This window comes from Poecilia reticulata, chromosome 17 (genome assembly GCF_904066995.2).
Source record: "Poecilia reticulata chromosome 17, P_reticulata-male-v2, whole genome shotgun sequence".
Taxonomy (NCBI): Eukaryota; Metazoa; Chordata; class Actinopteri; order Cyprinodontiformes; family Poeciliidae; genus Poecilia; species Poecilia reticulata.
Window position 1 is genome coordinate 2321393 of NC_088846.1, and position 27720 is coordinate 2349112.

General features: G+C 39.2%; 1 protein-coding gene across 10 annotated transcripts in view; it reads left to right on the top strand.

Annotated features, from left to right (window-relative positions):
- Nucleotides 1-27720, top strand: part of agla (amylo-alpha-1, 6-glucosidase, 4-alpha-glucanotransferase a) — a 159911-nt gene that overhangs the window by 80589 nt on the left and 51602 nt on the right. For 9 of the 10 annotated variants that reach the window (XR_535914.2, XR_014084137.1, XR_014084136.1 and 6 more), the window contains 14 exons: nt 4267-4369; nt 4800-4897; nt 6629-6768; nt 6867-7054; nt 17570-17693; nt 18420-18583; nt 18735-18836; nt 20453-20608; nt 20676-20826; nt 20946-21070; nt 21497-21609; nt 21723-21857; nt 27263-27393; nt 27496-27632. Coding sequence is in view for 7 of the 10 variants with exons in the window: in XM_081597816.1 (XP_081453942.1) it covers nt 4267-4369; nt 4800-4897; nt 6629-6768; nt 6867-7054; nt 17570-17693; nt 18420-18583; nt 18735-18836; nt 20453-20608; nt 20676-20826; nt 20946-21070; nt 21497-21609; nt 21723-21857; nt 27263-27393; nt 27496-27632 (1867 nt within the window). In the remaining 3 variants the exon portion in view is untranslated. Of the gene's footprint in view, nt 1-4266; nt 4370-4799; nt 4898-6628; nt 6769-6866; nt 7055-17569; nt 17694-17981; nt 18106-18419; nt 18584-18734; nt 18837-20452; nt 20609-20675; nt 20827-20945; nt 21071-21496; nt 21610-21722; nt 21858-27262; nt 27394-27495; nt 27633-27720 lie in introns of all 10 variants that reach the window. The other variant, XM_008433500.3, reaches the window with a different exon arrangement.

The window sequence follows — 27720 nt, forward strand, 5'->3', positions numbered from 1 at the left end:
CTCATAGCATCAGATTGTAGCTATGGTAACAAAACAATCTAACTATGAGTTTTACAAAGTAAACTTGCCAGCTCCTTAAAATTGTAAATTAAAATGTTAAACAATTTAAAATCTTTTAATTTAGGGTTAGGGTTCAGGTAAAGTTCAATCAAATTTAACAGCATTGAGATTCTCAATAAACAAATGTTAAAATTCTATCTGCTCTGTGTTAAAATATTAGCATTTATGGTACCCCCTTAAGGTCTGGTAGGCAAAAGCTGCCCCTGATTTAATCTATGCCTTGGTTTTGTTTCTAAATATGACCAGTGTATATATACATAGTGGTTTGATATCCATGGGCTGATTACTTAATTAGGATTCCACAAAAGTGCAAAAATTTATACAGTGATCCCTCGTTTTTTGCGTGGGTTGCTTTCCGAAAATAACCCGCGATAATTGAAATCCGCAAAGTAGTTACCTTTACTTTTTTTTACAACTATTACAGAGCATAATTAAATACTCTACATTGAAACCAAAGAATAAAACCTGTTTTTCAGGTCAGCGGATGTGCGTGTGCATCAATCACGGCATTAATGTCATCCGGAGTCGTGTCATTCAAGCTGTCACCTCCAAGCTTCTTTGCGAGATTCACAACTGTATCTACGGCAGAGCCTTCGGCCACAGTTTTTTTTTCAGCAGGCATTCAAAGTTTCAGTTTACGTCTCCTGGATGGCCAATCTGTATTATGTATATTTTAACCAATCAGGACGCAGTACACAATGCACTGTGAAAAAAATCCGCGAAGCAGCGAGACCGCGAAAGGTGAACCGCGTTATAGCGAGGGTTCGCTGTATTTAAATTGTTTGTTGTTTTTGAGACTAAGGTTATGTGTTTAAGCATTGTTAACAAAGTCTTCCAATAATGTAATTACCCAGCAATATTTTTACAGTTCCTGCCAGAGTAGCATTTTTTAATACAAAAAACAGTGCGGTCTAAAATCTTGCTACAGTTGGGAAAAAGTATTTAGTCAGCCACCAATTGTGCAAGTTCTCCCACTTAAAAAGATGAGAGGCCTGTAATTGACATCATAGGCCTCTGGTATGAGAGACAAAATGAGAAAACATATTTAGAAAATCACATTGATTTTTTTTAAGGATTTATTTGCAAATTATGGTGGAAAATAAGTATTTAGTTAATAAGAAATAAGCAAGATCTCTGACTTTTACAAATCTATAGCTTATTCTTTAAGAGGCTCCTCTGCCCTCCACTCATTACCTGTAGTAATGGCACCTGTTTGAACTTATCAGTATAGAAGACACCTGTCTACACCCTCAAACAGTCACACAGATCCTGCAGTGCCAGACTTGTTCCCCTGCTTAAGCCAGTACATACCCGGGCCCATCTGAAGTTTGCTAATGAGCATTTGGATGTTTCAGAAGAGTATTGGGAAAATGTTGTATGGTCAGATGAAACCAAAGTCGAACTGTTTTGCAGAAACACAACTCATTGTGTTTGGAGGAGAGTGAACACTGAGTTGCATCCAAAGAACAATTACCTATTGTGAAGCTTAGGGGTACCAACATCATGCATTGACTACAAAATTGTTGCAAGGAAAAAAAAAAGTCAGATTCACAAAACTGATTTACTGAAAGTCATGACCTTGTTAAGCAGTTCCACAGTAAATGTAATGACGTCATAGACAAGAAAATGTTATAGGCAATAGAAAAAAACTGAAAAATATAACCCAAAAAGTATATACTGTAAAGATACCTATGCAGCACCGGGAGAAAATAAATGTAATTTTTTTTGTTCTTCTAGACCAGGGGTCCCCAAACTTTTTCCTGTGAGGACCACATACCTTTTCCCTTCTCTGGTGGGGGGCCGGAGTCAGTTTGTAACAGAAAAAGTGACGATTGTAGGAGTGCCTAAATGTAAAAATATATTGTTTTCCAGAAAGCACAACCAAATAACATTCTCTGGGTTCTTCACAGAACAAGTCAGGAAATAAATAATAACACTATTAATGAAATAATAACCAAATAACTCTCTCTGGGTTCTTCACAGAAAAAATCCAGGAAGGATTATAGTCCATGTTTTTCTAACTATGAGCTGCAGCGGACTATAAACCACAACCCCAAAGCTAACAAGTCAATTGAATATCACATTTATTAGGGTTGAAAAAGAAAAAGTTGCCAAGATTAGATTTAATAGAACTGATTACGGTAGTTTTCGAACGGTAACTGTAACGGTAAAAGTGCTGATCCTTCGTGTCTGCTACTCGTATGTGCTAAATCAGTGGTCCCCAACCTTTTTATTACCGCAGACCGGTCAAGACTTGGACATTTTGTTGCGCCCCGGGGGGAGAGGGGGTTAACAGTTACATAAGGCTTCTGCATGTTGGTGTTCCCACTAAATACTGAATATGCCCTATTTGGGTTATCTTGGCCCTTTTATCGCAGCCTGTGGGGTTTTCCCTTCCCTGACTGGGAACGAGAATACAACCTGTTGAATGTGACAGGTAGCCAATCAGAAAGCGCGGTGACGTAAGAACAGAGGGGAATCCCAAACAGCTGACATATCGCGCAACTGAGAGTCCGGTGGATATCGGAGATGATATGTGAAAATGTTTATGATTATATGTAAAGCTCATTATTATGTTTATTCAGTTAAAAATGTTAACTATGATAAAACATATTCACCTCCAAATCATAGTGCAGCAAATAGAATGGCTGCTGCCCTCGTGTTTTATCCACCGCCTTTTCTTTTTGTTACATCTTTTATCTCTTAAAATGACTCCACAAACTACCACTACTGCTTCTACATCTTCATCTGTGTTTGGTTATTCTAAATTCCCGCTATGTTGGGGGTTTTACAGAACTATCTTCTGGAATCGGGATGTTCATCACTGGACTCGGTTCGTGTTGCTCTTGGACACACAAACCGATCGAACATGTTGTACTTTTATCAGCCCTGTGGTCACAGAGGTTTGGAGAATTGGCCGACAATTCTTAAATCTTTGTCTAAACCAGATTTAAGACTCATAAGCTCTACTCATCTCCTCTCGACCACTGCCCAAACGCTCTCTGACTCTGGTCGCTATGGTAACGTTTATATCCCTTCAAAATAACAGAAGCGCCACAAAGACGAACATTTTACTTTTGTGAAAATTTTAACTCACGATAATGACTAATGGGAGCCCTGAGCTTGTTTCTCTGCAACGAGACGGTCCCATCTGGGAGTGATGAGAGACAATAACACCCGAGCTGTGTTGCTTGAGCACAGCGTGCTTGGTCTCTATGTGGCAAAACAGCTTGAAGCTTCATTGCCTCATTAGCAGCCGGTCGCCGCATGTTACGCAGAGCGGGCTTGTAATGTGGGACTCACCTACCGGTCTGGGATAAATCCATTCTCCTGTCTCTTCTCTGGGCCTTTTCCCATTTGCAAAGAAACTTTCCAAAGACATCTGATCTGTTTCTTACTCATTTTGCTGCTTGTGGGCTCAATGTTGGCGCGCAAGTAACAGAGTCTTCCAATGATTCACTTCCTGCTAAAGAGCCCCCTGGTGGTTGAAGAAAAATCCACATATAAACTGCTTATAGTCCGGAAAATACGGTAGATGAAAAAAAATCTGAATGCTCTCTGGTATTGTTCAGGGGGCCGGAATGTGGAAGCGGGCCGGAGTTTGGTAGTTTATTATTCAAAGTACACAAAAAATGTATTGAAGGGCTTAGAAAGTGGTTACTGCATGACACGTCCACATTCAATTTTTTGATATAATGTGCCAAAGAAAGAAAAATTGCCTTTAAAAATTTTCTCTTTCTGGAATTTAACAAATGTGTGTCTTTTTATATAGTGTATGTAACCTTCTGGTTTCAAATGTATATAACATCTCAAAGTTTTTGCTCTCCCTTAGTTTTTCAACCTATTAGTCCTTGCTACTTAATTGGAGATTGAAATGCATGCTATAGTGTCAGATTATAAAAAGGAAATGCGTTGTCTTAATAATTAGAAACATATAGAGCAAATGCTATGTAGTGTGGCAGTGTAGTTGTTTTAAGAAACTTTGAGAATTATCCTTTGTAATCTAAGCCATATTGACATGTACACATTTTTGTCTAAGATATTGTTGCTTCAACAGACTGGTGACCTGTCCAGGGTGTACCCCGCTTCTCTAGCTGGAGATAGGCACCAGCACCGCTACCGACCCCACTAGGGCCAAGGGTGTTAGAAAATAGATGGATGGATATTGTTGCTTCATTCCTATTCTCTTGTTCCATCTCTCTCCAGCTCCTCTCCACAGCACATTGATGAGTGCTGTGGTTGGCTGAAACAGAAGTTGACTGAGATGAATGAAGAACAGTACCACATCATACACCAGCATCAGGAACAGGTAAGGTTAAAGGCAGCACAGCTTAGACACAGAAGAATGTATGACTGATTGGATTTCTAAATATCTTAATTTGTTTGATTAAATATGAAAAGCACATCACAACACTTGTACATTGGGTTGCGTCTCTGTCAGAAAACCCCCAAAAGTTCTGCTATTTGTAGGAAGGTGGGTGTTATGGTTATATTTGGATGAAAGAACATGAGAAAAACTGTGACTTTTATTGGAGTCAAATGTGTGATCAATGTGTGATTGCAATGCTGGTGCATTGCAATCACACAAGTGTCAATTTCTAACTGTATAGTTAGAAATGGACACTTATGGCTTTTTAAATGGTCAAAATGAAAATGCTAGACACTCTGCTGTGTGTTGTTATTGGGAATTCACATGACTTTTGGTTCCTCTGTCTTGTAATTCCTTTTGCTACCGTCAGGCCGTCAACTGCGTTGTGGGGAACATAGTGTATGAACGTCTAGCTGGCCACGGTCCTAAACTGGGTCCTGTTACCAGGAAAGAGCCTCTTGTCACCAGGTAATGACTGATGGGGAAGGAACAGAGTACATGGTAAGCGAAGCAGGCAGCATTGGAAAAGTAGAATGGACATTTTTGCCTGTTAGAGATGGTTTTGCATTACCCTTAATATGTACATCATTATGCTAGAACTGAATGCTATTTTTACTAGTTTTGCATCTTACAAGTTTTAAAACTTGTAAGATTAGAAGCTAACCATCTTGTCTGCATTACTGGGTAACTGTATAGGTAACAGTGATGTGTGGTGAGGTTCATGACTGGTGAGGCACAGATTCCACCAACGTCAGATGCAGGCCCAGCGGCATGGGCTGGCATTGGGGGGCATTGCCCGCCCACAGAGTCAGCCGTGCCCCCCGTGGACTGGAAGCTGTTTGTTGTTTTTACCATAAAGTGACCAACTCTCTGTTATTCCTATATCAATTTGATACAGTAGGGGCTTCCGCACTTCCCATATTTGTGCCTTTTGTCACTTTTTTCAGCAGTTTAAACTGTTTAATCCGTTGTTAAAACGTCGTAACCGGCTTTTCCGAGCCGCTTTTAAACGCAACATGAGCGCTAAGATGCTCGCGCTGGGTTTACAACTGTGCGGCAGCGAAGGAGAAATGTTGCTGCTATGCAGAGCTACTAGCTAATACCAATATATTACATTAAGCTTGTTAAGTACAGACTACTGATATTGTCTATGCTCAAAAGTGGGTAGTACTTGTTACAGTCACTTGAGTAACTTAACTTGAGTAATATAATTATTGCTACGTATTAATTTTGCCCACCCAAAATAAGCAGATGCCCCCCTGTCAATCTTGTCTGGAGTCGGGGCTGGTCAGATGTACAAATACAAAATCCCATATAGAAGCTATATTTTAATTTTGACCATAACTAATTGAAGCACCTAAGGATACAATAGCAAAAAAGATGAGAAAAATATTTAATAAGGTCACATGTTTTTAATTATTTGAAGGTTTTCTTTGGCTGATCTCTCTTTTCTAAATTGAAAATCATGTATGATCTTACCTCTATTTTATATGATGTCCAACGTCCATGTAGCTATCCTTTTCCACAAATATCTCTAATTCTGTTGTAAAAAAAAAAAGAAAAAAACATTTCGTTTCTAGTTTCCTTTAATTTTCAAAAATTGGTCAGTCAAAGAAAGTGACCTTGAACAGTTCTGAACAGCTCATTGTGCCTAAGGGCCTTAGCAGTGCCCTTTATTAGTGGGTCACAAGTACATTCTCCCGCACCCACCACATTTTCACTACACAGTGATGAGAGACTAAATAGATCACACACATAGATATATCAAACAGACTGTGGGATGTCAAAATAATAGAAAATGTGTAATGAAACAAGTACATTGGCGACATAAAAGACAGGCAGCAATGGGAATGCGCCAATTGCCTGATTCATTCACTTGTTTGATACAGAGGTGGGGCACTGCACTGCCTCACCCTAGTTTTCATTTGTGTATTTCAACAAGCAATGGATAAATTCAGCGATTTTTGACCACAAAAATTTTGAAATGACCAATATAAAAAGCAATTTATAGAAAATTCAAGTGGACAAATTGATTTTCTCTCATTATTGTTGGCATCTATTTTACATCTCATGTGCTTATTTTTACTTAACAGGATTACAGGTGAGGCACTGCCTCATCTGCCTCACCTGACCACATGTCACTGATTGGTAAAAGCTTTATGTAACCAATATATGTGGGTCATCATACCTCTGTTCCAGGTATTTCACCTTCCCCTTTGAGGAAATGACTTTAGAGCAGGAGATGGAGTTTTTAAACCAACCAGATAAGATGTGCCACTTCTTGGCTCACAACGGCTGGGTGATGGGTGATGATCCATTGCGCAACTTTGCTGAACCAGGTAAAAGTCACAAACAACAATCTAGAAAATAGAGGTTGTTTTTGGTCAAATAGTGAGCTGTATTTTTAGGACTGTTGATGTTTGTATTTTCTGTGTAGGATCCAATGTGTACCTGCGTCGGGAGCTGATCTGCTGGGGGGACAGTGTCAAACTCCGCTATGGAAAAGGACCTGAGGATTGCCCCTACCTGTGGGAGCACATGCAGAAATACACTGAAATTACTGCCAAATATTTCCACGGAGTCCGATTGGACAACTGCCACTCTACTCCCTTGCATGTTGCTGAGGTACTGTCAACTAACTGTTGATCATATTATTACAGAAATACTTCATCCTAAACTTAAACTGTTTTACAGTTCAGTAAGACAATTTTGTAATTAGGGATGTCCCAAGTCAGAGTACTTTAATTTTGGGCATCAGCCGAGTCCCAATTTGATGCTTCAAAAATACATTTGAAAAGTGTAGAGCAAAGGAACAAATCCCTTATTTTTTTATTTTTCATTTGACTGATGGCGCTTTTGTCATTCTGCCCCAAGCCAGCTGCAGCTACAATCCAGTAGCTTACCATCATCAGCTTGTGAATGCCTTTGAGATTTCAATTGGACATCTAAATGGCATTATAAATAAAATTCATTATTATTACTATTTTATTTAACAGAACACCAAGGCTTTAAATAAAATGTAGGTTTTTCTTTTTGGTGCAACAGTTTCAGTGAAAAAAAAAAAAAAACACTGGGCAACGTGAAAAACAATATTTATATTAAATACAGAGCGTAATCACTGGCAGCTTTGCACAAGCGTGATTCCGTTGCAATGTGCAAACACAATGAAGTGGATATCCTCCCTGTTCTACAGCAGGATGCCTCACAACCAGCCTGCTGTCAGTCATATCAACTGCTTGCAAGTGCTTCAGAGGTGGGAGGGACTTTCGGCAGCTCTCACCGCTGCCGTAGCTGTAGGACTATCGATGCTTTCTGATTTTGTTGCCAAAATCTTCAATAATACAGATAGTTTCTGTATTTGTCACTAAATACAGCAGTAGTGTCATTAAGTTAGCAACAGTGCTCCCACTGCAAGCTGTATTGATCTGAGACTGTAGTTTTTAACCAGACCATAGCAAAGAAGGTCATAACATCATAATGAAGTATGTTATGAAATAAGCAAATTAGCTGTGATTTTACTGAATAAACCCAAATAATATCTATTTAACCTTCAAAGCAACTTGGCTGCAGACTGCTTTAAAGATCAAAAAACCTCAGAGTTTAGCTTTACATAATTTATGTTAGAACCTCTGAGAGATCTAGGCCAGCTCCCAATACCAATGGGACAGTATGCCCCTATATTGTAACTTCAACATTAAAAATGGCGGGACTGGTCACTCTTTAGGCATTTTGCGTAAAAATTTGTGCTAACAAAGATCAAGTTAAGGACAAACATACTGCATATATATAAAAAAAATAGAGAAAAAGACCTGATACTACATTGTGAAAAATAAAATGACTAATGGAAGTACAATGAAACTATGAATGTTGTGACTTCATAGACCAAAATTGTTACAAGAATTTATGCAGAAGAAATTGTTACAAGGAACACTCTGACATCAATTTGTGTTGTCTCTACCTTGAGAAGAAAACATTTGTTTAAAAATGTTTTTGTCTCAAGATATCTCTAAAGAAAATAAGAACCAAATAGCTTTCTACTCCCCTCCCACAAAAAAAGATATTTATTTCATAATTATGTAGGAAATTTTCTCTGTAATGACTTTCTGCAAAAGAAATAACTATCAATTTCTGTGGGTTTTGTGACTGAGATTTTGAGACAATACACCTTTTTTCAGCTGCAGCGTCATTGTTTTTAGAAAGATTTTCAAAAGTGAATATTGTACAAGAAATCTATTCCATATTTTTGTTGTAATATAATAAAATTTGGTGTTCTAACAGGGGATGAAGAGTTAAATTATATTAACTATTTACTCACAAATACTGCTTTCTAAAAAGCACCTCCATATTTAAAGTCAGATCATTTTATTTAGAGTCCTTAAATGTGATGACATCACAAAAGCCCAATTTTTATACCTATATGTTAATAGCTTAATTTAATATTTAAAATTCCTCTGGCATTGTAAAATTTTGTTTTACTTTCCTCACAATTAGTTTGTGACTATTCTTTTTTCGGTTCAGTTTATCATAATAAGCTTTTTTGTTACTAAAGTGTGCCTTGTCATAATATTTTTTTTAATTTTCTATAAAGATGAAAAAAATAAAACATTACAACAATTCCGCCTTTTAACTTAAAACGACATATGCAGCAAGGCCTTATCGTAAGAACGGAAATAGGACCCAAAAGGGGGGCACCCAAACTCCTTCGACGTGAAACATGCATTTGAAAGACACAAGGGCAGAACAAGGATGGAAGTGCGAGTAATGGGAGTGGGTCCTAGAATTGTAAGATTGAGCGATATCAAGGCAAAGAACACTCACTGGATGCTAGAGGACCCCTCCAGACCCCTATAAATTTAGGGCCCCTATTAATAGTTGAATTGTAACAAGACAATAGATCTAAAACATCAGCATTCGTTTAGTGAGAATGACAATGATATTACATTTTATTTAATGCGTTAAGCAGAGTGTTTGTTACTCCCCAGTAGTAAGCCCCGCCTACGTCTCACAACTCCTCGGACTCACTACTGCCCAGTTCTCTGTCTAACAGGTCCGGAAAATCCCCAAAACTTGGGTCTTACCCTAGAGGCAGTTTATGGAGAATTATCTAGTTAAACTGGGGACGGAAAGGACTCGTCTAGCTCTAACTACCTTCGATCCAGAAGTTACGACCCTTTTCAGTTGAGGAGCAATCAGCTGAGTAGCCCTCACAGCTGCATAACCCCTACAACCACTCCTGTTAACGGTAGCTCCTCTCCTAAAATAACGGCACTTGTTAACGGCTAGATTGGGTTTAGTGACTTAGATTTAAGTCTCAGGGTCATTATTCTAACACTCACCAGAGGAAAACACAAAGCCACCACATCTCTAGAATCATGTATATTAACTTTACTATATTCAGGAAAACCAACAATAATTAAGACTGACACAATTAAACTCACTGTCCACAATTCTCATTGATATTTTAGAATATACTTTTTATTAAGCAAGCTTTAGCAGGGGCATATGACAAGCAGGTTAATATCCCACAGATTATGAAATAGGTAAGAAAATAATAAAATCAATTTAAAATCAATCACATCCTATCCTCATTCCTATCCCTAACCTGTGTCACTAAGTCTACTGAGCGAGGCTTTGGGGGAAGCAGGTCAACTCATACCCGATGGTTCTTGGTCTCGGCAGGTGTAATCTTTAGATGTCCTTGGTCAGAGTATTTGTCCAGCCGGAGCAAAGTCCTCTTTCTGAAGAGAAGCGGAGCAAAACTGTACGTTGTCCTTCTAACGTGCAGACTCTTTGTCATTAAATGACCTCCGTCTCTTCTCCAAGTCGGCTGCAGTAGAGTGGAGAGCGTTGGGTAGAGGCAGAGGAGTTGATCGGATCAGGAACCAGGGTCGGGGCTGGTGGAACTCGTCCCTTCTTGGCGGCGTGAAGTCTGAGTTTCCCTTGGTCCTGGGGTGTGGTCCTCTGCTGGTCTTTAGCCTGCGTCCTCTTGTTGGCTCCTCTTCTGCTCCGCAGACGAAGAACCCCTTTCCTCCCCTGTCGTCTAGTTTTTATGCCCTCTCAACCCAGGGCGGTCTACGGGGAAGGGCTGCGTGACTTTAGAACCTTCCCACTGCGTGACTTTAGAACCTTCCCACTGCCTGTGGAAAGTCCCAACCTTCCCCAACTCTCTTATGACTCACTCATACCTCATTACAGCAATCTCCGGTACTTCCCTTTGTTCCACTGGCCATCTGTAATTCATAATCAATTTTCCCCTGGCCATCTGTTTCTGCCGCACCCTCGTTCTGCTCAGTGTACTCGGCGCAACGCAGTTTATTCTCCTTCTAAGTCTTTTATTACAAAACATAATCACTGTGTTACTTTCTCAACCTATTACTTCAGTATGTTTCTTCCTCACTCATTATCTCTAATCTTTAATAATCAATGATCATTATACAACAATCAAGTTGTTACTGTTAACTCAAAAGTACAAACCTAAATTTCCATAATGCATTATAACATTTAACTGATCAAAAATACAGAACATATATTTTGATTATACATTACAGACATTCCTTCTTTGACATGTGTATTATTTTATACTTGTTACTCTTAATCATCATTAAATTAATATACAAGATTTACTGTTATTTCTTAGGCCTTTATTCCGTTTTCTGCATGCACCTGGACAGATCTCACATTCTCATACCAATTTTCACGACAAGAGATCAAATAAAAAAAATTTAGGATTTAATTAGGAAGTTTACTTTGTAAAAGTGCAAACAGTCATCTTGATAGTTTGATTGCTGTTACTATGGCAACAATATGGTGTTAATTGTAATCTTTGTGTTTGAGCTAGGTTTGTTCACAAATACATCCATCCATCCATCCATCCATCCATATTCTTCCGCTTATCCGGGGTCGGGTCGCGGGGGCAGCAGCTTCAGAAGGGAGGCCCAGACTTCCCTCTCCCCAGCCACTTCTTCCAGCTCCTCTAGAGGAATCCCAAGGCATTCCCAGGCCAGCCGAGAGACACAGTCCCTCCAGCGTGTCCTGGGTCTTCCCCGAGGCTTCCTCCCGGTGGGACGTGCGCGGAACACCTCACCAGGGAGGCGTCAAGGAGGCATCCTTACCAGATGCCCGAGCCTCAACTGGCTCCTCTCGACGTGGAGGAGCAGCGGCTCTACTTTGAGTCCCTCCCGGATGTGAATACATCACAGCAAATAATAGCCAATAATCAGTGATTTATTTTAAGCTTAGCCAATTAATCTCGGCCCCCTCAAAAACTATATTTAAACTAGAGGTGTGCCGATAAATCAACCGATCATCAGAGTATGATCAATGATCGCTGATCACCGTCTCTTGTTGCCGATCACCAAAACCACAGCAAAAAATCCCGTCGTGTGAAACTTTAACGGTCACAGTAAACGGGGAGAGAAGCATGTCAAAATGCATCAACACAACAAATCTAAAATGGCATTTAAAAAACAAACACTTGACGGAGTTTGGTTATATCGAGGCTCACTGCAGGAAAAAAAAAACATCTGGAGCGGCCAATAGCAGATAAAGCAGTGCACAACTACCAACACTCACCCGGATTAGCATCACGGTCCGAAAGCTAAACAAATAGCCCGAAAAATAATTCAAGTGTTCGATCTGGCGGTTTTAGACGCTGGGATCTGCTCTCACTCTTGTACCGCTGCTACGCACTACTGGTAGTAATATTTCACAGATGTAGTACCGTTCAACCTCCACCAGACACTGAACTCTCACACTGAACGTATGCTTAAAGCTGCAGCATATAACTAAAAAAAAAAAAGATTTTGGATATGTACTAAAATATGCCTAGCATGTCTAAATTAGGGGAATTTATTGCCAGATAATTTTTCCATTTTGCCAGAAAACATAGTATCATTTATACCTAAAGCAAAAAATTAATAACCATTCCAAGTGATCGGCAGAGATTGGCCTTATGAATGAACGGCATCGGAATCGGCAGCAAAAAACCTGATGGGAGCATCCATAATTTAAACACTATTAGTGATGATGATGTTCTTAGTAGGAAGGGTGCCCTAAATCAGATTCTGCCTAAGGCCCCATCTTACCTTAGACCAGTGCTTCTCAATTATTTTCTGTTACGCCCCCCCTAGCAAGAAGAAAACTATTCGCGCCCCCCACTTCCCACCGTTAATAAGGATAACATTTTATCCTTATTAACATTAAAGAAAAGAAAAAAAGAAAGACATATGGTCAAACTTACAAAGAATAACTTTATTAAATCGTGTTTTAAGTCTGCAACAGAAAAGATTTTAAGTGCATCAATGCCTGAAATTAAAAATAAATAAATCCTTGTTTAAACTGTAAACATGTTTGACCAACTAATTGCACCATTGCGAAATTAAATCAAATCAATAAATAATATTTAATAATTATAATAACTAATAAACTACAAAAACTAAAAAAATAACTAATTTATATGTAGTAAAAGTATATACAAAAATATACAAAAAAGTAGATCCTCACACACAGTGGCGGAGCCAGAGGGGGGGCCAGGGGGGCCAGTGCCCCCCCTGTCATCTGATTGGCCCCCCCAGTGGCCCCCCCAGATGATTGACGTAACAGCACCAGGTTATTCCTGTACATTATTTGGAATCATAGTCAACCTAATATCTAAAGAAGAAAAACAATAATAAATATATGAAAAGAAAATGTATAAAACTTTATATAAGTCCATGTGACATAAATAAATAGATTTAGATCAGGCGCGATACCAGCCTCCTTTGTCATAACAACAAGCTGAAATTCTTCTCCTTGATGTTTCAGTTATGCTGCGCTGTGGTTGCAACTCAAAGGCTAAAGCACTTCATACCTGGTGGTGATGGTAAAACACCAATAAGTTATTTATTGATCCTCCACAAAAAAAGAGAAAAAACCGAAGAGGGGCAGACAATGTTCTAGTTTGGAGCAGAGGTGGCGCTGGAGTTTTTTCGTTGTCCATCAAAGAAAAAAATCATTTTATTTCCAATTTGTAGTCATCAAACGAAACATTTATTATTTCTCTGCTAGAACGTTTTTGAAATCAGGTAACATTTCACAAAATTACGTGATTAGAAGACGACAGAACTCTGATCGTTTCCTGATCCCGCTTCACTTCCTCCAGAAGCAGATCAGCTGCGCTAGACGCTCCAAAGTCTCTGGTCCGTTAAAACGTCCAGATCAGAGATGATTCTCTGACATATATTGTTCTTATGATGATTAATAATGAGCTCCACGATGTTCTCTGCGCACAGTGGACCAACTGTCTGCGCACCAAGTGGTCAGCTGTGCTTGATCACATTCTGGACAGAAACCAGCGAACTGCTCTCTGTTCTCATCAAGACGAGGTGAGGAGGGAATCTGACATATTAACTCAGTTAAGTTTTTAGTGGTTTTGTTTTTAAAACATTAACGTAAGCAGTGTAACTATATATTGTATATTTTGCGTTTGTCATCTCATGTGTGATTAATTGGAGTAACGGTGGAGCATTTATGCGCATTTATCGCCCAGCGCTCTGCGCTTGTTTCTGCCTAACGGATCTGCACTTTAATTTCTTTCCTCTCTCAACAGTCAGCTGTTATTCCTCTACTTGAACTACAATAAGTAGATCACATTCTCTTTAGGTTTTCTCTGTTTGCTCCAAACTCATTAAATGTAAAGTCATTAGAAGCCCGAACCACCATCAGGCAAATAAGTCTGGTTTGACCCGAAATATTGTTACCTGTCAAATTACCTGTCCAAACAGAGCTTCCTAACCAAGGTGTCCATAACTCTTCAACACGCTGTCAGCTCCCGGTCAGAAAGACGCATTTAGTTCAGTGTCCATGAGATGATATTCAGAAAGGATCTTTTTATTGATTGATTTTAGTTTCCTCTGTGATGAACTCTTACCGTAAAGTCTATCATGTCTCCATGTGGGCCAGTCAAAGGTGTTAATTATAACCTGCCAAATGACAGAGGGGCTTAAAGAAATAACCAAATATTCAGTTTGGTTATTTTTTTAAATAACCAAACTGAATATTTGGTTCAGTTTGGTTAGTTTATATATATATATATATATATATATAACATGTGCACACACACATTTTAAATTTTGCCCCCCCAGACGTAGTCCTGGCCCCCCCTTGGCCCCCCCAACTTTAAAAGTCTAGCTCCGCCACTGCTCACACAGGGAGTTTGACAAGTCAAAACGTACATAAGCAATAAACAGACAGTCTTTGTTGCTGTCAGTTGCTTCATCAAATTGTAAGGTAAAACGTTTGTCTTTGAGTATATCTACCAGCTGTTCTTGAAGATCGTTAGCAATGTCATTATACGTCTGGCGACAGTGTCATTGGACAGAGGGATAGTTTTTAGTTTTGCTGCACTGGCATGACAGAGACCATGTCTAATGCTGCAGGCAGTATCAGCTCCTCTGCTATGGTGTGGGGCTTTTTGCACTGCGCAATTTGGTATGCCACCTTATTCATATAAGGTGCTAACAGCGCTCGATGGTTTACTGAAGTAGCCTTCACAAAGCGGGATGACTGTTGGCAATATTCAGCACGTTTTCGCTGAAAAAACTCTAGCGGCTTATCGGCGTGATTGGAGTGTAACGTATTTAAGTGACACGCTAATTTATTTGGCTTCATGCTGTCCGCTGCGAGCATTTTTAGACACAGCAAACACACCGGTCTTTCCTCTTCTCCAACTGTAGTGACAGTGAAGCCAAGCGCTAAATACCCTTTGTCATATTTCCTCGTCTTAGCTTTCGGGTGACTTTCTTTTGTCTCATTATCTTTGTCTCTTTCCGCTTTTCTTTTCATCCCTGTTAAAAACTTTTTCATGTTGGGGGTTGTTATGTTGAATAACGGAGGCTATAGACAGAACGCTGTCGGAGCTTTCTGTTGACTCAACACTGCTAACCAAGGCAAACCTGTTGTCTTGTAAGTGGTAAGATGTTGCACTGTCGCAACATCTTACCACTATGTAACAATGACAGCGCCACTGCCGCCTACTGTAGTGGATGCGCAATTACACTTTATACTAGTACGGCCCCCAAAAAAAGCCTGTTCCCCAGGGTCAAACGCGCTGGGGCGCGCCCCACTATTTGAGAACCACTGCCTTAGACCGACCCTTTATGAAGAGATAGAGCCACTCCGCTGCGCATCGTTTTGCTGGATGCTCACCTCCATCATATCCTAACAGCAGCTGTGCGAACCTGCCTGGTGGCAACGTTAGGTTAAGGTGAAGCAGAAGGTGAAGCAGAGAGTGAACAGTGAGCAGGTGGTATGAGGTGTACAGGTATGTTGATGTGCCAGTTACAGTACTGTTTTTTTTTTTTAATCAGGATATCTGATTCTGATGCAAAATGGTGGGACCCACTCAGGCTGTCTGTAGCGAACAGGGCATTTAGTCTGGCACTGGGGCAGCATGATAAAGTTAAAGTCAGAAGTTTTCTCTGCAGCCAAACCGTTTCTGTGTTTAGGAGCGAGGAGGGATTTTGCTGCTATTGCGAGGACAATTCCGAAAATAAGTAGAAACAGTTTTTTTAATGTCAACATCAAACCTACATATTTATTCACAAACAGTATGTTGAAAAAATGGAAATGAATAAATAAATCTTGCCCATAATTTGATTGATAAAGGGCGCAGTTCTGCCACCTCCTCCTTACCATGGGCTTGGTGTCTTAACAACATGGAGGCACAGGCACTGAAAATCCATCCAGTTATTATTAGACTAAGGGCAGCCAGATGAGGGGCACAAGCAGACCTTGTAATACACACATAAAACTATTAAACAAAAAAAAAAAAAAACTCAAAAAAGGGCACTTGGGGGATCAAGGAAAAAGGGTTATGAGCTGAAGGTCCAGCCCCCCAGTCCCTGTACGTACCTGTATGTATATATCTGATCCCTTATCAAGATGGAATGCCCAATTCTGATCGAGTCTGAAACCATGTGACTTCCAATCATGTGGTGGTCATTCATAATTGTGATCATTTTGTTTTCTTAGTGAGGATCTAACTTTGATGATAATGGACACTGTTATTAAATCAAGCTATTGTTTAGAACTTGGAAGAAATAGGTCATTTATGTTAGTAGAAATTCTAATTTAGCTTTAGATGGGTGAATAAATAGAATAAAACTGGATTCTGTCTTCTTTATTATTCTTTTATATAACCTGTTTGCATTTTACACTTTCTCAGTTTGATTGTAGGTTTATAATACCTTCCAAATCATTCACAAATTGGAACTTTGTTGGCATTTTATCACACTGCAACTGAAAACTTTAAAGTATTTTAGTGGGGTTTTAAATGGTTGAGCATTATAAATTAGAATAATGGGGATGTGATATGATAGATGAATTATTTAGCAATAAAACCACTTTAAAGTGGTCAGTGTTGTTTCTCATTAACTATTTAAATAATTCTGTGTAGTCATTTGAGAATATGAGGTTTCAATTACTTTGGAGTTGTAAAATTTAAAAAGGTGTTGTAGGAGAATTACTTGAGATCTTCAAAGAAGTTAGAAAATCATCACAGCACAGTGTGGTATGGCATCTCATATGTTGTGAAACGTTTTATACCGAGTGAATGCTGCAGATAGATGGATTTGTACTTTACCTTATTTTTCTCTAGTTTCTGTGATGTTTACATTCAACTCAATGTTGATGAAGACACATGCTTCACACTGAAACATGGTGATGGCAGCATCGTGTTGTGAGAATATTTTTTTTTTACAAGAGCCAGGGAAGCTGATCAGAGTTGATGAGAAGATATATGAAGCTAAATGAAGAGCTGAAAAAAGAATGATGACAAATGATGTCCACAGAAACTCTGCATTGAGTCTAACTGAAGCCTAAGTGACCCTAAACCCAGTAAAATAGATTAGTTTATTTATAATGTGATAAATCTGTTTATCTGATGACTTTTTCTAGGCATTTCAGTTTTAAGGTTTTCTTTTGACAAACTAATACAGCCATGTGTGAAAAATAGAAGAAAATCCTGTTTAGTTTGGAGACAATCATGTTGTGTGGATTTTCTGACATATTTAATCCAACTTGATTTTCATCCAGATGATTCTGTGATAACAGCAGCCTGTTGTTCCCTCTCTCTCTGTGATGTTGTCTTGTTGTCTCATTTAGTTCATGTTAGATGCAGCCAGAGAGGTCAGACCCAACCTGTATGTAATAGCTGAGCTCTTTACAGGCAGTGAACTCATAGACAATGTGTTTGTTAACCGACTGGGAATCAACAGCCTCATAAGAGGTACATGCATATATAAATTAACTTGCCCTTTTGTTTGTCTTTTTCTCATCACTGCATCCTTTTGCATGTGACCTCTCCATGCCCTTGGTGTTTTTCCATCGTTTTGTTTCTTTAACTATTCTGCTGCATGCTGCATCTTATGGCGTCTTGTTATATCAAATTGGCTGTTTGCCCCCACAATACCTGCACAACACGCTCGCTCTCTCTTTCCCATTTCTTCCCACTTGTACTTCCTGCACTCTGGTTCTGCACTCGTCCTGCTGCTTTGCTTTGCCTTGCTATTTCTAGTTCATGTTGGATGTGGCCAGAAGCCAGTGTCCTAGCCTGTATGTGGTGGCTGAACTGTTCACTGGCAGCGAGGAGCTGGATAACATCTTTGTTACCAGACTAGGGATTACATCCCTCATACGAGGTACAGTACTATGCATGCTCAGTATATGCAACTTTATGTATAGGCAAACCTTTGATGTGTACTTCATTACTTCAGTTTAGCAGACATTTATGCACCCCATCAGACTAAATAAGTCCTAATAATAAAGATGAATAAAACTGGTTTGGGGAAGGAAAATGTGTGTTTTAGTGTTTGTAATGACTTTTTACTTTGAAATATATTTGCTAATTGTAAAGTTGTTGATGTAGCTATAAAGATGTAATATTTGTGCATGAGTTGTTATGGCACATCCTGTTTTAGCTAACCCTTCTGGTCCTCTCCGGTCCTGCTGCCAGAGGCCATGTCCGCCGGAGACAGCCATGAAGAGGGCCGGCTGGTCTATCGTTACGGTGGAGAGCCAGTCGGAGCCTTCGTTCAGCCCAGCCTGCGTCCTCTCATGCCTTCTATCGCTCACGCCATGTTCTTGGATGTGACCCATGACAATGAGTGTCCCATTCAGGTGGGTCTGTGCTCTTGTCTGCTTCATATAAGTCTCTACTTTCTGTGGGGCCTCAGGGATCTTGGTTTAAATTCCCCTGACTTTTAATTTGACAGTTTTTGACCGTAAAGCAGATTTCAATTTTATTTTGTTGGTCTGATTGTGTTTACAGCTGCGGTCAGCTCTCGACTCGTTGCCCAGTTCTGCTATCGTTTCCATGGCCTGCTGTGCTACTGGCTCCACCAGAGGATATGATGAACTGGTCCCACATCAGGTTATTTAAGATCACATGCTCAGATGCACTTTTTACTACCTACGCTTTGCTTATTCTTATTTTTATTTTAGCATATAGTCTGTAGTTGGAAAGCTGGATGTGAGTATGTCTCAATTAGGGATGAAAACAATTAATCAACTTATTATTAATTGTCGATTTAATGGTTTAGATTTAGGTTAAAATGGGTTCTATTCAAATAACTAACACAGTGGTTCTTAACCTTTTTTGAGGTACCGAACCCACCAGTTTCATATGCACATTCACTGAACTCTTCTGTAGTGATAAATAAAATATGATTTTTTTCCCCCAAATTCAAGACATAGGGGTGACTCTAGTTGAAGAAATTGTACTGGAGACAAGGACAGTGGAGAAGAGAGGCTGGTAGTTACAAGAAGGATGAGAAATACATAAATGGCATGCCAGAATACACAGTGGACCCAACTAGAGTCTAGTTGGATCACTGCAAGATCATTAATTCTTCTTAAAAGGTAGAGTCTCTGAGAACAGTTCTTCAAAATATAGTCAGTGTTTTCAGCAAAGTTGAGCTGGCTGTCCAGGAACAACCAAGGTATTTAAAATTTGCCACAGTTTCAACAGGTTGGCCATCGAGAAAAACTGGAACCACTTTAAGGTCTCGTTTAGATCATTTAATTACAGTAGCTCTACGTTCTTAAGAGAATGAAAAATTAATAATAAATAATAAAGACTTTGCCGTATTCTGATTTAGTAATGTAATTATATTAGTTGTGTTACCACCCCCACGCCACTAGAGGCAGTAGCAACCCCGAAAAGATGTGACTAAAGAACAGATTTAGAAGTACACCGAAAGCTACAGAATTTGGTAAAAACTGAGTTTTGCTTAAGTAATTAAAGACACAAGTTCAAATCCATGCTGAGAGTGGAACTCCTTCAATCAGTGCTCCTCCGCAGCAGTGATTGGCTAAGCAATTTAACGTGATCCTCTGCAGCAAGTGATGGCAAAGCAGGGCGCGTCATTACAACTTTACACAAGTAAAGTCAGAGGCTCTGCCGAACCCCTGAGACCGACTCATCGAACTCCTAGGGATCGATCGAACCCAGGTTAAGAACCACTGAATGTCTAACCTGATGTCTAACATCAGGTTAGACATCCTTTTTGTGTTGTAGTTTGCCCCAGAAAAGGGCATCCGTAAGCAGAACCAGTACATACATAAAAAGTGTGTTTTTAAACTGTCATAATCTCTTAACAGTACAGTATGAGACAGATGAGTTCAATCAAGGTCTTATGGCTGCTGCCAGTGGTCCTACTGCCATCCTCAGAAATGCACTGCTCCCAGTCAAAACAACCAATCAGAGCCAACAAGAATGTCTTAGCAGTGTCATTCATTGTGTATGCAGCGCTTACACATTCCCTGTAGCATATTTAATCTCAGTATCATTAGTGTGCTGCAGCTGTGCTAATGGGAAACAACCTAAAGTTACAGGAGAATTGTCAGTTTTTCACGTTCATGGCAGGAACCGAAGGGGTTGAGGGAGTTGCAAGGTGTGAAACGCCCTACTGCACCTTTAAACCTAAGATATAAATACATGAATTAATAACATAATTTGCTCTCATATCTGTGTCTGTGTGAGAACAGATATCTGTGGTGAAGGAGGAGCGTTTTTATCCCAAGTGGAATCCCTCTTCAGCACCCATCTCTACTGGTGAAGTTGGCTTTCAGAGCGGCATCATCGCTGGGAAACTGGCTCTCAACAAGCTACACCAGGAGCTGGCTGCCCAGGGCTTTTCACAGGTCTGAACTCATAGTGACACAATGCTTCCTATTCCCAGGATCATGTCTAACTTTCTCCATTTTTCAGGTGTATGTGGACCAGGTTGATACAGATATTGTTGCAGTTACTCGTCACTGCCCCAGCACACACCAGTCTGTGGTAACAGTGTGTAGGACAGCCTTCAAGAACCCCAAAACCCATCAGTACAGCAACAATGTCCCACCTATGTTCATACCTGGTAGGACTCTATCATGTTTGTTAGATATCAGATATGTATGTGCAGGTGTTTTGTGCTAGTTCAATTTCTGTACAAATGTTTGTTTGTGAAGCATGTTTTATTTATTCTTCCCTCCTCAGGCAAGATTGAAGAAATTGTACTGGAGGCAAGGACAGTGGAGAGAGAGGCTGGGAGTTACAAGAAGGATGAGAAATACATAAATGGCATGCCAGAATACACAGTGGAAATAAAAGAGCATGTACCGGTAAAAACTGTTGTGCATACTGAAGATGTTTTCTTTTTTTGTATGTTTTAAGTTTTTTTCCCAGCTGTAGTGGTCTTTTATTTAAGATTTTTCAGATAGGAAAGTGGGTTAAGAGAAGGGGAGGGTATGCAGCAAAGTTCAAAGAACCCGTGACAGCCACATGGAGTACTAAGGCCATCGTCACCCACTACTGATGATTTTCTAGATGAGTTCTTTTTCTACCTCTAGCCTGATGCCTTGGCTGAAGATACACAGAACAAATGTGGAAGAAAAACTATCTTCAACATGTTTTTATTTTCTTATCTGTGGTATTCAGCTTTAAAAATATATTGTCTTTATTGCCGTAGACAACTATAACCATAATTGTTCTAATAGGCCTGTTACAGACATATGTTTCATAGTAAAGGAATTCTGTTATGTGTACAGATGGTGAAAAGTGCAGTGGTGAAACATGCTGGAGTGACCTCTAAAGACCGCTCAGAGTTTGTGCAAGAAATTCAATTCCAGAAATTGACTCCTGGTAGCATCATTGCCTTCAGGTACATCTCCCACAGTTTCTGAACTCCTTCAATTTCTTGTACATTATTACTGCTTGTCAATGCAACCTTTATTGGTTATTACTAAAAATAATTATTTTAAATTCTCTGTCCAGAGTCTGTTTGGATCCCAAAGCACAGAAGCTGGTGGGCATGTTGAGGTTTTATCTGTCCCAGTTCAGTCCAAAGTACAGGAGGGGCAGTGTACCTGATGAGAATCCACAAGAGGTGCTGCAGAAACCCCTTGCACAGTGAGGATTTCCTTTTTCTCATTTCATTATGGTATATAAATAAATTGAATTAAATAGTATATCTTTATTTCAGAGAAAAAAGTAGTCCATATCATTTATAAAAGAATAAAAATAAAATGAATCAAGTAAAAATATTTAATATATTAAAATTTAAATTTAAAAAAACTAGAATCACTATGTGTTGCAGTTGTCGGAGGTCTGACAACTGCAGAGTTGAGTTGATTGATAAATCCAAGCGGCACTTAAAGTTATACATGACATTCCTCAACAAAGCATGAAAACTTGGTAAGTTATTCATGACAAACATTCGACTTGCAGATGTCCGACGTGAGGAGAATTCTAAAATTCTACTCAGAATAATTCTATTTGCAATTTCTTCATCATAGCCTTACTGGAGTTACACCACAGGTGAGCTGCATAAAACGAGATGCAATAAGTTGAAAAAAGAGACACTTTAACCTCGTCTTTACACATGCAAAATTTTTGTGCCAGCATATTGGCTTGCATGTACAACTTACAACATTGTGCTTCACATCATCATCATCATCATCATTACAGAGCTCACTCCTCAGAATATGACCAAGATATTAGACATTATTAACCAAACTCAACACTTCATTTGCAAAATAAAAGGAAGGAAAATTAATCTTCTGATCCTCCTTAGTTGTGACAATCATAACAATCTTTTTACAATTAAAAATTATATCAAACTAGAGACCATACCCTAGCATATATCCTAAGTAACTTTTGCATGCCAGCACTATAGGCATGCAGCAGTATGCAGACATTAACTAATTTAATTTCTATGTACATTAAATTATTTTAATGTACATAGATATTAAAATAATTAATGTCTATGTACTTAGTGAATCACTTAGTTCAACAGACAAATCACCAAGATACAAATTAAAAAGAACAGGACTCCAATAGATACAGAAAAGGGTTCAGAAACCTCCGAGCCCCACTTAACTTGCATAGAGTGATCAATAGCCATAACGAGTAATATCCTGATTAAATATGCAGGGACTCCTCTACTTTGCAGCTTTATAAACAACTTATGGTGATTAATAAAAGTCTTCTGTCTTATATTTACTTTCAATTTCCTTCAATAAATAAATACATAAATCAGTACTAAGCTTACGTTTAAAACCAAACTGATTATCAGTTGTTGTGCATTCTTGAAGGCGATTGTAATTGTCATTACTTGATATTTCCCAGTTTTTTCTTTTACTACTGGCACTAAAAGTACTGATAATATGGAGTCAGGTAAAATGCCATGGTTTAGAAAACCTGTGACACATAGTGAAAGTAACACATGAGTTCTTTGATTAGAACACCTCAGGTGCTCTGCAGATGCAGTGGTCCCTTGTTTATTGCAGGGGTTCGGTTCTGAAAACGTCCCACAATAAATAAAATCCACAAAGTGGTGACTGTTTAATTTTTCCCTATTCAAATGTTAAGGCCCCATAACCCCGCTTTGCACTCTTTATAAATCTTTTCAAAACTGTCATTAACATTTTCCACATTGTCACACAGTTTACACTCTCAGAAACCTACATAATTTTAACAACACGATGAAATTTTGAATGATTACTCACCCGGTAAAATATATTACAGTTGCTCTGATGGCGCTGCATCCCCACCTTCATCAGTAACGTTTTCCGCAAGCCTGGGTGTTGGTGTCTTTTTCCGAATGAGGAACATGTTTATTGGGAGTTGCTGTCGCTCAATTTGTTTCTGGGCGAGGATGTTCTTATACACTGACATGCCACTTTCAATGATATTAGAGACCTGTAAAGAGCGGTACATCACGGGGTCCCACTCTTGTGCAACTCGCTGAAGTTTATTAGCCATCCTGACCATGGTTGCCAGGCGATCAAGTGTTAGTCTGACCTCCTCCTCTTCTTCAACACTTGTGTTGTCTTCCTCCTCTTCCTCATCTTCTTCACTTGCGGGCTTAGCATTTCCGTCAGGTCTTCGTCTGTTAATGGTTGTGAGGGGGCTTCAATCAGGGAATTTATGTCATCAGGAGTCATATTAGTGAAGCCATCTCCTCTGAGCTGCTTTGCTAGTTGCACGGCTCTATCTACCGCAGAGTGATGGAGATCATCAGGAGAGCATCCTTTATCGTGGACCACTTCTAGCCACAGTTTTTTCCAGCAGGCATTCAAAGTTTCACTCTTCATCTCGTGAATGGCCCTCTCAATATTTAGGAGACACAATGCAATGTTGTATTCACGCCAGTAAGCCTTAAGTGAGAAGTCTTGGTCCAAGTCCACAGCTTCAACCAGATGTTGCAGCGCATTCCTGGTGTAGAGAGCTTTGAAAGCGCAGATGATCCCTTGATCCATAGGCTGAATCAGCGATGTGGTGTTTGGCGGCAGATATTCTATTTGCACGTCATCGTACGACAAATCAGCAACATGGCCTCCTGCGTTCTCCATGAGCAGAAGCACTTTAAAGTCGAGGCCTTTCTCTCTCAGATAATGCCTCATCTCCGGGATAAAACAACGCTGAAATCAGTTTGAGGTGAGCACTTTTGTCATCCAGGTCTTGGCGTTGTGCATCCAGTACACAGGCAACGCATTTTTGTTTTTGTATTTTAGGGCTCTTGGGTTTTTTGACTTATAAATGAGCCCTGGCTCATTTATAAGTGAGCCAAGGCTCACTCAATGTGTGGAAATCCTGCGGCATTTCCACACATTATCACGGTCACACAGTCTTCTTGGGCCTTAAACCCAAGGGCTTTAGCTTTGTCCTTCATTATGAAGGTGCGAGAAGGCAGTCAAAACAGTCCGGTTTCATCCATATTAAAAACCTGTCCAGGTTTGTACCCCCCTTTCTCAATGATGGCTTTAATTTTGAAATAAATCCAACTTTTTGAACAAAAAAAAAATTGCCAACACACTTCACCGTGAAGTAACACTACCGTATTAAAACAAAAGCGATCAGGAATGATATGAATACTACAGTTTAAGAACAAAGGCTGCAACGTAGACGACTCTCTCTTGGCCAATCAAGACGCAGAACAAAGCGCTTTGATGTCAATTGACCCAATCAAGATACAAAACAAAGTGGTCTGATTCATACAGTAGAATGTTGTCACAGAATAAAAAAAAATGCAGTGCTGCATAAAAGAAAAAAAAATAAAAATCCGCAAAACAGTGAGACCGCAGAAAGTGAACTGCGATATGGCGAGGGACTACTGTAATTGGTCAAGACCACATGCTTTATTTAATGGCATTTTCTCAATAACAACACATACTTCATCTGGTCTAAGAATCATGCCGTTATAGTAATCAATATTACCAACACTGAACCTCTGACTATTTATACAATTAAAAATTCTACAGTAATGCTTCCTCCATATTTGCACAATTTTCTTATTTCCAGTAACATCTGAAATATTTGCCGGCAGCAGAGGCTTACTGCTGTTAATGAACTTTATCTCCTCCCAAACCTCAGACACATTATTATACTGGAGTTTATTTGCAAATGATTCTCTGATCATACCTTTTTAGGAAGCAGACAGCTTTCTTAAATTTAGCATTTGCAATTTTCTTAAACTCTAAAGTCATTACAGATCTTGGCTTCCCTGTAGCAACCCAACCTTATAGGCTGCTCCAGACTCAACATGAAATGTAGAGGCATACTCTGTCCAACCTGGTTCTGACGCATATTTTGTTGACCTTTTTTGTTCAAAGCACCTGATTATTAATGCAATCAGTAATCTTCTGAAACATAGTATTTAACTCACTTTTATACTCCATATGTTCACAGTTAGTATTGACACACAACAAAGTTTCCCTATGTATAGAAATATTGCTTGGACTTTTATCCAGCAGCAAGTTATATTTGCTAATATCCTTGTCAGTCACTGTACTCCAAATCAGCTTCCTACTACATATGCTATTCTCATAACTGAGCAACTCTGGCACTTTTTCACAGTTTAATTCCAGATAAACAGGAATGTGATCAGTTGTTGCCAAGGAATACAAAATCTCCACATTGGTTATGCATTCATGTGCATCAGCAGTACATATACAGTGATTTAAGCCATGATGTTGTATACCATGCTTCACTGATATATGTATGGCTGTCAGCTGGCAGCTTCTATTTAGTAGATAAAACCACGTTAATGTTTAGACAAAACTGAACTAAATGTTGCCTGAAATTTCTTCCAACCCTACTGAGAACCTTGCTCTGAGCTTCTCATAAAAGCACTTTATGAAGATCCCTTCAGGCCAGAGCTGCGGGTCATACAAATCTGGGTAACACTTTATTTGACGGGTTGTGAATAAGACTGTCATGACACAGTCATAAACATGACGTAACGCCTGTCTTGAACATGAGTAAGTCTTCATGAATATTTATATTCATGAATAAGTCTTATTCACATGAATATTTCACGACACTTTTAATACAAAGTTGACATTATTAAAAAAAAATCTTTGACATTAACCAAGACATCATGTTCTGACATAAATTTGTTATAAAAGTATTACTGATTAAACTTTAGCTTTAATAACATAAAGCTACATCATTTTTAAAGTGCAATTTTTGCATTACTATCTCCAGTGATAATTATTAATATTTATTGTTAGTTTTAGAAATGTCTGAAGTGGTAAAAGTTTAGGTTCCAAGCTGCAGTGTTTGTCTTGGTATTTAGGACTTTTTTTTAAAGCTGTCCAATGTTTGAGTGAAAGTGAAGTGAAATTTACTTTGGTTTTACTTTTAACATAAATTTATGTGATTAACAGACTACTGCACACAACACACACATATGTTGTGACTTTCCAATATATATATAAAACTGTGTTCATTTAAAGTGAGAGGCATGGATCAATCGGGTACTTGGTAGTCCAGTAAATCCTGAATCTAAAACAACACAACCTTACTTATCCAATTTTTGTAGGGAATAATAAACAGTTTGTGTTACTTGGTTGTATATAATGGAGTGACCTGGTGTTTATCTTAACAGCTCATTGGCTGAAAACTTATAAACTTTATGGAGATACAAAATCTTGACTACTGAAGCAAAGCAAAAATACAATGGAATAGCCTACAGCAAGTCTGTGAGACTGTGACTGACAGCTTGCTGCACACCCTGGACCATCTTGTCTTATAACAGTTTCTTCTCATGACTTCAGGTTGTGCTAGCAAGTCTTAATCTGGAGAAAAATAATCTCTTTGACTCCAATAGAGCTGCAGTATAGATTTCTTCGTGTCTTTTCATCACTTTGGCATATTTCCATAATTAATGATACAGGATCCGAGACTTCCCTGCCATCTTGTGACAGGGTCACAAGATGACTGCTGGCAGTGGGTGATATGGTGTCATGTATATTATAATTATGTAAAGCTGCAGATATGGGCTATTTGATGCGTGAAGTTGTGTTTCACAGGTTAATGTCTAAGCTGACGCTAGCCGACATGAACATCTTGCTGTTTCGCTGCGAAGCAGAAGAACAAGAGGACGGTGGAGGCTGTTACAGCATCCCAGGCTGGGAGGGCCTGAAGTATTCAGGACTACAAGGTTCATGTTAAAGAGATACCATTCTTTTCTTACTGAGTCAAGTTCAACAGGTGTACACAATGTCCCAAAAATGTTGTACCATGAGTGTTATGTCTCTTGCAGGTCTGATATCTGTGTTGGCGGACATCCGTCCCACTAATGACCTTGGCCATCCTCTGTGTGCTAACCTCAGAGAAGGAGACTGGCTCATAGACTTCGTCTCCAACAGGCTGAAGCACAGAGATGGACCACTGGCACAGGTGAGGTTCATCAGCTTTAAATGAGGAGTTCATCATGCTATAAGTCCATAAGATGAACTTAAGCCCAAAAAACACTTTTCAGAGTGCA